Raw genomic sequence first — 11,511 nt, 5'->3', positions numbered from 1 at the left:
GATGAAAATTATTTTTTTTTATTGAAAATTTAACTATTCCACTTACAGCTAAAAATGGATCTTGTTTAGTTCTCAATTCTACTATTTGTTTCAAAATTTCTCCTTTTTAGTTCAAAATTCATCCTGGGTTGAAAAATGATCTTTTTCAAGAAAGGAATTGTTATGTTTTTAGTATTATTAAATTATTTAATTATTCGATAATGCTAATATATAAAAGAATATCTTTCAATACCATTTTTTAAAGCTTTTCAAATTTAGCATATTAGTTGAATCCTTTGTATTGTGAAATAATACCTGGAATAAAGCTGGAATTGCCAGGAAATTTTCTTCCGGGATTTGAGTAGACACCTTGTAAATATGATTTCGTGGATTTAGAAAATTCATTCTCTTGTGAAGTGTTTTTTAAATAGTTTAGAAATTTCAGGTCTAAAGTGCATGGTTTTCTATTAGTTCTAAGACAAGTTCGGTCATAAGTTGAGTACATTCTGCTCCTCCTGGAGGCGGTGCTCGAGTATTGCGTCCGTCTTTCTTTTCTTCTCCACCTTCGTATAAATCTGGGGCTTCATCACTCGCACACGTGCTGATGGGCAGAATATCAAGAGCCAGGCCCAAACCGAAACGACCACATCTTCGCATCTCCTCATTCAATCTGGTGGGATTATTTTTATTCGACTTCATTTTGATTTATGCATTCTTTTTTAATTAATCTAATTTTAGATATGGGGTCGTTCAAAAACTATTTGCGACATTGGGGGGGGGGGGGGGGGGGGGGGGCAGACTGGGATATCAGACATGGAAAATATAAATTTGAATAACAATTTTTTGAAATGCTTGAAAAAATGCTTTTTCGCTTAAATGCGAACTGAATTTAATAGAACCTATTGGGAAAATCCAATTATTTTTCGTTAAGAGTTTTTGCATCAGTTGAAAATGCAACGATTTGGTCCAGAATTTATATAATTTGTTGTAAATTCGTCTTTTTATAGAAAATTAATCTCCTGGATTGAAAATTGAACTATTTGGTTGAAAATCCATTTTTTTCAGTAGAAAATAAATCTGATATTGGTTGAGAATTAATTGTTTTTAGTTTAAAATTCAACAATTTGGTGGAGAATTGATACATTTTGTTGTAAATCCATTTTTTTGAGTAGGAAATTAATCTTCTTGATTGAAAATCCGTTCTTTGTATGTTTGTCGAAAGTCAATTTTTTTCAACTGCAATTTTAAGTACATTTTTAGTTAGGTTAAAATTAAAATATTTGTTTGAAAATTAACTTTTTTTGTTAAAACTGTTTTATAGAAATGTCGTATTTTTTGCATAAAATTCCACTGTTTTGTTGAAAATTAATTTTTAAACTGAAAATTTAAGTATTCCATTATTGTTTGACAGTTTATCGTTTTTAGTTGAAAATTCAGGAATTTTGGTTGAAAGTTGATGTATTTTCGTCTTTTTTTGGTAAAAAATTAATCTTCTGGATTGAAAATTCATTTTATTAATTGAAGATCCATATGTAGTTGAAAATTCAATTATTTTTTTGGAAATCCGTTGTTTTTTTTTTTCAACTGCAATTTTAGCTATTCCATTTTTCGTTAAAAATGATCACCTTTATTTGTAAAATTGTCCTATTTGGCTGAAGATTTAACTATTCCATTATTGGTTGAGAATTGATAGTTTTTAGTTGAAAATTCAACAATTAGGTTGAGAATTGATATATTTTCTTGTAAATTCATATTTTTTGGTAGAAAATTAATAATAGATTTTATGCCGACGTTTCGTGAACATTGCAGTTCACATCTTCAGGGCTGACCTGAAAATTAATGTTCTTGATAGAAAATTCAACTACTTTGTTAAAAATTAATTTTATTAGTCGAGAATCTATGTCATTGGTTGAAAATTCGTTTTTTGTTTGTTTGTTGAAAGCGCATTTTTTCAACTGCAATTTTAAATATTTAATTTTTGGTTGAAAACCTTTCGTTTGGAGTTTAAAATTCAACTATGTGCTTGAAAACTAACTTTTTTATTAAAACTGTTTTATAGAAATGTCGTCATTTTTGCATAAAATTGCACTGTTTTATTGCAAATTCGTTCTTGTTTGGTTGAAAAATAATTTTTTAAATGAATATTTAAGTATTCCATTATTATTTGACAGTTTATCATTTTTAGTTGAAAATTCAGGAATTTTGGTTGAGAGTTGATGTATTTTCGTCTTTTTTTGGTAAAAAATTAATCTTCTGGATTGAAAATTCTTTTTATTAATTGAAGATACATATGTAGTTGAAAATCACTTTTATTTATAAAATTGTCCTATTTGGTTGCAGATTTAACTATTCTATTATTAGTTGAGGATTGATCGTTCTTAGTTGAAATTTCAACAATTTGGTTGAGAATTGATATATTTTGTAGTAAATTCATATTTTTTGGTAAAAAATTCATGTTCTTGATTGAAAATTCAACTAATTTGTTAAAAATTAATTTTATTAGTCGAAAATCTATCTCTTTGATTGAAAGTACGTTTTTTATTTGTTTGTTGATAGTGAATTTTTTTAAACCGCAATTTTTAAATTTACGAAATTTAAATTAGACCAAAATCCAAATTAAAAATCGCATTTAACGTCCAATAATCAAATTGATGCAAAATCCTGTTAAAAAAAAGAATCCAACGACCAAATTTGGACCACAAGGAATAAACGAAAACCAAAAAAACCCTATTGTAATCTGCAAAAAAAAACCCAAAAAAACAAAAAAAAACAACAAAAAAATCTAATAAAATTTTCGGAAAAAAATTCCCCTTCTTGCACCTATTCGTGGGTGCTGTCAATTTCTACCACTTAAAATTTTTTTGCCTTGATAAGGGTACTGTACGAGTACCGAAACGTTGGTAATGTAAATTTATTTATTCATGTTTTTTATTTTTATTTTATGGTAATTTGATGGTCATAAAAATAAAAATGACGAAAGAAAGAAAAAGGCAAGGAAAGGGATGTGGTTGGCTGCCTTCTCATTTTTCTTTCCTCTTTTTTATTTTTTTCCGAAAATTTTATTTTATTTTTTTGTTGTTTTTTTTTTGTTTTTTTGGTTTTTTTTTCAGATTACAATAGGATTTTTTTGGTTTTCGTTTATTCGTTATGGTCCAAATTTGCTCGTTGGATTCTTGTTTTGTTTAACAGGATTTTGCTGCAATTTTAAGTATTCCATTTTTTGTTGGAAACATATCGTTTGTAGTTTAAAATTCAACTATTTGCTTGAAAATGAACTTTTTGTTAAAAATTAAACTGTTTTATAGAATTGTCGTATTTTTGTAATAAAAATTCCACTGTCTTGTTGAAAATTCTATTATTTTCGTAGAATATTCAACTATTTAGATGAAAATGAACTTTCAGGTTGAACATTCATATTATCGGTTTAAGAAATTCAACTGTTTCCTACAGAATTGGCTCTTCTAGTTTGAAATTATAATATTTGGTTTAAGATTGAACTATTTTATTAAAAATTCGTGTTTTTTTGTGTGTTAAACATGAATTTTTTAATTTTAAATATAACTATTTCATTATTTGTTGACAATAAATCGTTTTTAGTTGAAAATACAACAATTTGGTCAACATATGATGCATTTTTGTCCTTTTTATGTAGCAAATTAATCTTCATGGTCGGAAATTTTACTGCTTTGTTAAAAATTAATTTTATTACGTGAAGATCCATCTGTTTGGATGAAAATTTCACTATTTAGTTGGTACTCCGTTTTTTGCGTGTTGCAAATCAATTTTTTTCAGATTCAATTTTAACTATTCCATTTTTAGTTGAAAACTGATCGTTTTTAGTTTAAAATTCAACTACTATTTGGTTAAAAATGAACTTTTTCTTTAAAAATTTAACTTTCATAGAAATGTCGTATTTCTTGCATATAAATTTAATTGTTTTCTATCCAATTCCCTCGTTTAATTTGAAAATTCAACAGTTTGATGGAAATTTCGTTTCTCTATTGAGTGAGAAATCTTTCCTGGTTAAAATTCAAAACTTTTGTTGAAAATTCCTTTTTTTTTTTTGGTTTGTGGAAAGTTGAACTTACTTTTTGAATATGCATTTTTGTCTTGAAGATTTATTATTTTATTTGAAAACTTACCTATTTTATTAAAAATGTATCTTTTTTATTATAAAATTCAATTACTTTGTTTGAAATTCCCATTTTTTTATTGAAAATTCATCTCTTTCGGTAGAAAAGTTCTCAGTTGAGAATTCGTCCTTTTTTATTACAAGTTCAACTATTTGGTTGGTAATGCAAATTTTTGGCTGATAATTAATTTTGTTATTAAAAATTGAACTCGTTGTTTAAAAAAACATATTGATACGTGTAAAATTCAACTAATTTGTTACAAATTTAATTATTTTGTTGGAAATTCAACTATCTTATATAAATCTTATATAATCCTGTTTGTTAGAAAATTCAATTATGTTATTGAAAATCCTTTTTTTTTAACTGAAAATTCTTCTTTTTAAGCAGAAAAGCTCTTGGTTAATCATTCAACATTCTTATAAATAATTCGTCTGTTTGGTTTGATGATTCGATTATTTGGTTAAAAATGCAACCTTTTGTGATTGGATTTAATTATATATTGTTCCGAAATTCGACCATTTGGTTAGAAAATCATCTTTATGGGTTTAAAATTCTATTATTTGGTTGAAGATTAAACCATATTTTTCAATTCATGCTCTTTGCTTACAAGTTCAGCTATTTGATTGTTAATACAACGGTTTGGTTGATAATTAATTTTTTGTTGAAAAATCAACAATTTTGGCTGAAAAATCATTTATATAGGTTTAAAATTCTATTATTTGGTTGAAGATTAAAGAATCTTATTTACAAATTATTTGTTTTTGTTAGAAAATTGAATTACTTTCTTGAAAATTCGTTTTTTTTTTAACTTATCCTTTCGAGTTTAAAAGTCAACAATTTTCTAAAAAATGTCACTTTAACTTGTAAACTCAACTCTTTCGTTGAAAATGCACCTTTTTCTGAATGCTATTTTAATTATTTTGTTAAAATTGCCATACATTTCGACTTGAAACCTTCAAGTTTTTATATTTAATTCAATACTATATTTTCCCTGTTTTGAGAAATATTTTAAGCGTGACTTAGTTTTTGAACGGCCCAATATTCAAAATTAAATAAATTACATTTTCTTCATTTCAGATTGCCGTCTCTTTTATAATTTCAAGCAGGTAATTTTTTATTTTAATAAGTTTTACTCACAGTTCCCACATTGTGGATGGATCTCTTGGCTGTTGAGGATTTAACGTATGCAAAGCCGTCATTAAGTTCCCGTGATAGTGTTCTAGCAAGTGTACCATGTGTTTTTTTCTAACATCGCCACTTGTACAACAATACAAAACATTCGCTAAATCGAGAGCCAGGGATCCAACTCGTGATAGTTGAAAATCAACCAAGTAAACATCCTACATTAAAAAATTTATTTTAATATTTATGTAATATATAATAATATTCATACAGGGTGTATAGCCTTCCTAAAAAACTTGGAATTGTTAGGAAATTTGTATATATCTGGAAAAACCGGGAAAATGTCAGGGAATTTTTTCGAGTTTTTTTTTAATTTAAATATAAAATTGAATAAAAATGATTATTGATAAAAATAGCTTTATATTAGATACTTTAGTTAACTATTTTATTGAAAATTCTTTTTTTTTTTGGTTTTGAAATTCACTTTTTGACTAAAAATTTAACTGTTCTATTGTTTGTTGAAAATTAATCGTTTTTAGTTGAAGATTCAAATATCTGGTTCAAAATTAAAGTGTTTTGTTGATCATTCGTTCTTTTTATATAAAAATAATCTTCTTGGTTGAAAATTTTTCTTTTTTGCTTGAATATTCAAGAGTTTTTTTTGCAATTTTGTCCCTCTCTTGACTGATAAATCTTTCTTAGTGAAAAATTCAATTCATGTTGAAAAGTTGTCTTTTGTGTTGATTTTCAATGTTTTTAGTTCAAAATTAAAGTCTTTTTTTGTCGAAATATGAATTACTCAATTTTTCGTTCCAGATTCATTTTTTTTTAAAGAAAATTTAATCACTTGGTTAAAAGTTAAACTCTTTCGTTAAAAATTGATTTCATTTATTACAGATTCATTATTTTAATTGAAAATTCACCTCTTTGGTTGAAATGTGAGCTATTTTGTTGAAAATTTGTTTATTTTTTGACTGAAAATTGAACCATTCCAGTTGAATATTCAATCAAATTGGTTAAAAATTCATCTCTTTGGTCTAATAATAATTTTTTAAACTAAAAATCTAACTACAACTATTCCAGTTGAAGATTCATCATTTTAGTTGAAAATGTAACTTTTTTTAATTATTTTTTTTCTTCAAATTGTTTAACAGACACTGTGACAGTACAATTGAGTATTCCATCACATTAGTTGAAAATTGATCTCCTTGGTTCAATATTAATTTTTTTAACTGAAAATTTAGCTATTCACTTTTTGGTTAAATTTTTTGTTAGTTGAGAATTCATGTATTTTGTTAAAAATTCACATTTTCGGGTAGAAATTGATCTTTTTGGTTGAAAATTCAATCATTTTAGATTAAGATTCAGAGTTTTAGTTTCAAATTCAATTTTTTAATTTAAAATTCAATTATTTCACTCGAAGATTCATAATTTTAGTCGAGAATTAATTTCTTTAGTTGAATGTTGATTTTTTTAAACTGATAATATAACTATTCAGGTTGAAAAGTTACCTTTTCTTCGTTCAATTTTAATTTTTTTAATTAAAAATTTAGGTATTCAATTTTTGGTTGACGATTTATTTTTTTAGATGAAAATTAATATTTTTTAGCAGAAATTCATCTTCTCGATTGAAAATTCAATTTTAGTTTCAAATTCATTTTTTTGTTTTGTTGAAAATTCAATTATTCTAGTTAAAGGTTCATCATTTTGTTAGAAAATTCATCTGATTGGCTGAACATTACTTTTTTTTAACTGAAAATTTAACTGCTGAATTTTTGCTTGAAAATTCAAGCATTTTAGATAAAGATTCATAATTTTAGTTTCAAATTCAATTTTTTTATTTAAACTTCAATTATTCTAGTTAAAAGTTCATAAATTTAGTCGAGAATTCATCTCTTTGTTTGAATGTTTCATTTTTTAAACTGAAAATATAACTATTCAGGTTGAAAAATGATTTTTTTTATTTGAAAAGTCGTCTTTTTTGGAAGAAATTAATCTTTTTGGTTGAAAATTCAATTATTAATATTTGAAAATGTAACTATTAAAAAAATCTAACAGATACTGTAACATTCCAATTAAATATTTCATTATTTTAGTTGAAAATTCATCTCCTTCGTTTAATATTAATTTTTTTAATTGAAAATTTAGCTATTCAATTTTTGGTTGAAAACTTATTCTTTTTAGTTGAAATTTAATGTATCACATTGAAACTTCGTTTTTGTTTATAGAAATGATTATTCTTGGTTGAAAAGTCATCTTTTTGATTTAATTGAAACTTCATCAGTTTGTTTAAAAATTAATTTTTTGACTGAACATTTAACTATTCCATTATTGATTGAAAATTGATCTTTTTAGTTGAAAATTCAACTATTTTATTGAAAAATTGTATTTGTCGGGAGCAAAATCTTCTTGTTGGAAAAATCATATTTTCTGTTCAAAATTCAAGTATTCCAGTTAAATATTCAAATAATAGTTCGAAGTTAATCTTTTTGGTTGGAAATAAGACGACTTGGTTAAATGTTAAACCCTTGACAAAAATTCACCTTTTTTATTTAAAATTCATCTATTCCAGTTGAAGAATCATGATTTTAGTTCAAAAATTCATTACTTTGCCTGAAAATTCACTGTTTGTTTGTTGAATATTAATTTTATAGTTAAAAAATTTAACTATCTTGGTGACAATCCATGTATTTTGTTGAAGAGTCTTATTTTTGGTAGAACATTAATCTTTTTAGTTGAAAATTTAACTAATTGATTAAAAAGTCTATTTTGTTGAAAATCCAATATTTTTAATTAAAAAGTTAGGAATTTGAAGCGGTTTAAGTTCAATCTAATATGGCATCCAAATTAATTTTACCTAAATATGCACTCAATTTTATGTATAAAAAGGTAAAATAGAAAGTTCTTTGAACTATTGTTCAAATTCATGGACTTAAGAGACAAATTCAAGAAATTATTAATCATGTTTTTAGTATTATTGAATTATTTAATTAATAAATGGTACTAATATATTTAATTTAATAAAAAATAAATTTGGAATTTGTTTTTTGAGGATTTGTGTAGACACCCTGTTATATGAATTTAAACATATAGAAATGAACAAACTTTTTTTTTTAACATTGTTCCTTTTTCAAGTTTACGTTTTTTAGATTTTCTTTGCAAAATTCAAAAAATCAATTCAAATAAAATAATCACCTCGGTTTCAGAAGTAGCGATGTTGCCATCCCGAAAGAGAAAATTGTTGGTCCAACAATCTCCGTGACAGAAAACAGTGAGCGGTCCTTTGGCAGCAGCCAATTCACACATAGTGCGAAAGAAAACTTCTTCATTCAAAAAGGCATGTAATTTTTCAATAACTTCTTCTCTTCTGTCTTCCATGTGCGCAGGCAATCCTTCCAAAACCATTCCAATGGCATTGTCGGCAGCCACGCGATAATAATGGCGATACCAATCCTCATTCTCGACTCGAAAAAGAGCCTCCTGAACTGCTTGCACTGTATCAGGTTTCGTTAGCCTTTCGAATAATTCTGGCCTTGAATGATATTTTAATTTAACTTTAAAAAGTTTTTTTAAATACACGAAGCTCCCGATATAAGAACAATTTCGGACATAGCTTGCATTTGCCTTGATCCTAAATCGGATGAATCCAAACGTAAAAAGACAGGGCTGCGTGAATAATTTTTTTTGGATTTTGAAGAATGACTCTTTTCCAGCCCCGCGGCTAGTCTCATCACGAAATTGGGGATGCCAACAATTCTAAGAATGTCGTAATCCGGGGGTGCTTATATCGGGAGTTGTGTGTGGTCAGAAATTCTGTGTCTAAAGTTTGAAATACAGACCAGAAGAGCACAAGATCTTTTTATTTTTAATTATTTGAATCCATGATTTTATATTATTTCTGAAGATTCTGAAAAAAATTTCAGAAGATTTAATAAATTTGTTTTTAATGATAGTGATAATAATAAAGTAGGCTGAATAACCCCTGTGATTAGAACTTATTGTGAATCATTAAAAAGTAATTGAATTAAATTGAAAAATATCAGATATTGTACAAAGATTTAGAAGATGGCAAATAATTTCAAAATATTTCAGAAGATTTAAAAGAATTCACAAAGATTTCGCAAAGTCGTCAAAGATTTCAAAGATTCCAACATATTTCAGAATATTTCCAAGATTTCACATAGTTTTCACAGATTTCAAAAATTTCAACAGTCTCGAAAAATATCAAACATTTCAAAAATTTTGAAAAGATTTTAAAGATCTCATATATTTAACAGATCTCTCAAAGATTTCGAGAATTTCGTAATTTTCTAAAAGATTGCAAATAGATTTCGAACTTTCCAACAAATTTCAAAGATTTTTCAAAGGTCTCAAGTATTTCACAAAGTTGTGAATGATTTCATACAAATTTCAAATTTGCGAAAAGATTTCAGAATATTTCAAAGATTCCAAAGCTGAAATAATAATTTCAGCATATTTCCGAAGATTTGAAACATTTCGCAAAGATTTTTAAAGTGACCAACGATTTCAGAGTATTTCCGAAGATTTCAAAGTTTACACAACGACTTCGCAATGGTTTCAAAAGATTTCACAATGATTTTAAAGATTTTCGAAATTTTTTTAATATTTCAAAGATCTGGCAAAGATTTCAAAAGATTTCAAAGATGCCTAGTATTTCCAAATATTTCACAAAGGTTAATATGATATCAAATAATTTCAAAAGATTACAAAAATTTCACAAAGATTTTTAAAAAAATTTCTAATATCACAAATATTTCAAACATTTTTTAAAGACAACAAATTTCAGAAATATTCCAAATATTTCAAAAATATCAAGTATTTCTAACGTTTCAAAGATTTAAAAACATTAAGGATTTTTAACATTCCAAATATTTCAAAAGATTTTAAAGATATTGCGGATTTCTAACATTCAAAGATTTCAAATATTTTTAAAGATATAAAAAAATTGTATAAAGTTTATCAAGATGTCAAAAAGATTTCACAAAGATTTCAAAGATTCCTAATGTTGTCAAAGATTCCAGAAGATTTCAAATATTTCAAAGAAACCGAATAATTTCAAATGATCTCACGGATTTTAAAAAGATTTGAAAGAATCTGGCAAAGTTCTCAATGACTTCACAATAATTTAAAAACTTTTAAAATATTCAAGGATATTTCAAAGATTTTGTAAAGATTAGCAAGTTTTCAGAAATATCTGAAAGATTTCAAAGACGTAATAAAGATTTAAAAACTTATCAAATAATTTCAAAAGACTTAATAAAGATTTTTAAACATGTCAAATAATTTCAAAAGATTTCACAAATATTGAAAAGAGTTCACAAATGTTTCGCAAAATTGTAAAAAATTTCGGAACGATTACAATAAATTCAAAGATTTAAAACTATTTAATAAAATTTCAAAGATCTTGTAACAAAGATTTATATGAACTCACAAACATTTTACAATGATTTTACAATTTTTCGAAGATTTCAATGATTTCACAAAAAATTAAAAATTGATCTCTTGAAATTTCTCTCCGTGTAATATTTCAAAGATTTCAAAGATTTCTTAAAGATTAAAATAGTTTCAGAAATATTTCAATGATTTAAATAATTTCACAAATATTTTATATGACATTACAAAGATTTAACGAAGATTTTACAAAGATTTCTCAAAGATTTAAAGAATTTCGAAAATATTTAGAAAATTTCGAAAAAAATTTCAATGATTTCACAAAAATGAGAAACAGTTCACAAAGATTTAAAAGATTTCTTGATGATTTAAAAATTTTCAGATATATTGCAAAGATTTCAATGATTTTACTGATTTCACATAGATTTCAAGGATATCTATGATTTCTAACATTACAAGGATTTTAAAAAATTTCACAAAGGTTTCTTAAAGATTTAAACAAGTTCAGAAGCATTTTGAAGATTTCAATAATTTTACCCAAAATTTTAACATTTCAAAAAGATTTAAAAGATTTTTTTTAAATTTAAGAATTTTCAGAAATATTTCAAAGATTTCAATGATTTTACAAATTTCACATAGATTTCAAAGATATCTATGATTTCTAACATTATAAAGATTTCAATAGATTTAACGAAGATTTCTTAAAGATTTAAAAAACTTCTGAAACATTTGGAACATTTTGCAAAGATTTCAATGATTTTACAAAGATTTAAACAACTTCAGAGACATTTTGAAGGTTTCGCAAATATTTCAATGATTAAAAAAAAATTGTACAGCTTTTAAAACGATTTCAAAGATATCAACG

The 11,511-nt window shown here is 25.3% G+C and overlaps 1 protein-coding gene across 2 annotated transcripts in view; it reads right to left on the bottom strand.

The window, feature by feature from the left end:
- LOC117171467 overlaps positions 1-11,511 on the bottom strand; it is a 41,742-nt gene continuing 30,231 nt past the window's right edge. Inside the window, exons 2-4 of one of the 2 annotated variants that reach the window (XM_033358814.1) lie at positions 8,430-8,766; positions 5,250-5,452; positions 1-649 (exon numbers count right to left, since the gene is read on the bottom strand). In XM_033358814.1, coding sequence (XP_033214705.1) covers positions 427-649; positions 5,250-5,452; positions 8,430-8,766 — 763 coding nt within the window. In that variant the 3' untranslated portion in view covers positions 1-426. The remainder of the gene's footprint in view (positions 650-5,249; positions 5,453-8,429; positions 8,767-11,511) is intronic. The other variant, XM_033358813.1, reaches the window with a different exon arrangement.

The sequence above is a fragment of the Belonocnema kinseyi genome, chromosome 4, assembly GCF_010883055.1.
Source record: "Belonocnema kinseyi isolate 2016_QV_RU_SX_M_011 chromosome 4, B_treatae_v1, whole genome shotgun sequence".
NCBI classification, from domain to species: Eukaryota; Metazoa; Arthropoda; class Insecta; order Hymenoptera; family Cynipidae; genus Belonocnema; species Belonocnema kinseyi.
Note: the sequence above shows the minus strand (reverse complement) of the source record. Positions and strands in the feature narration are given on the sequence as shown.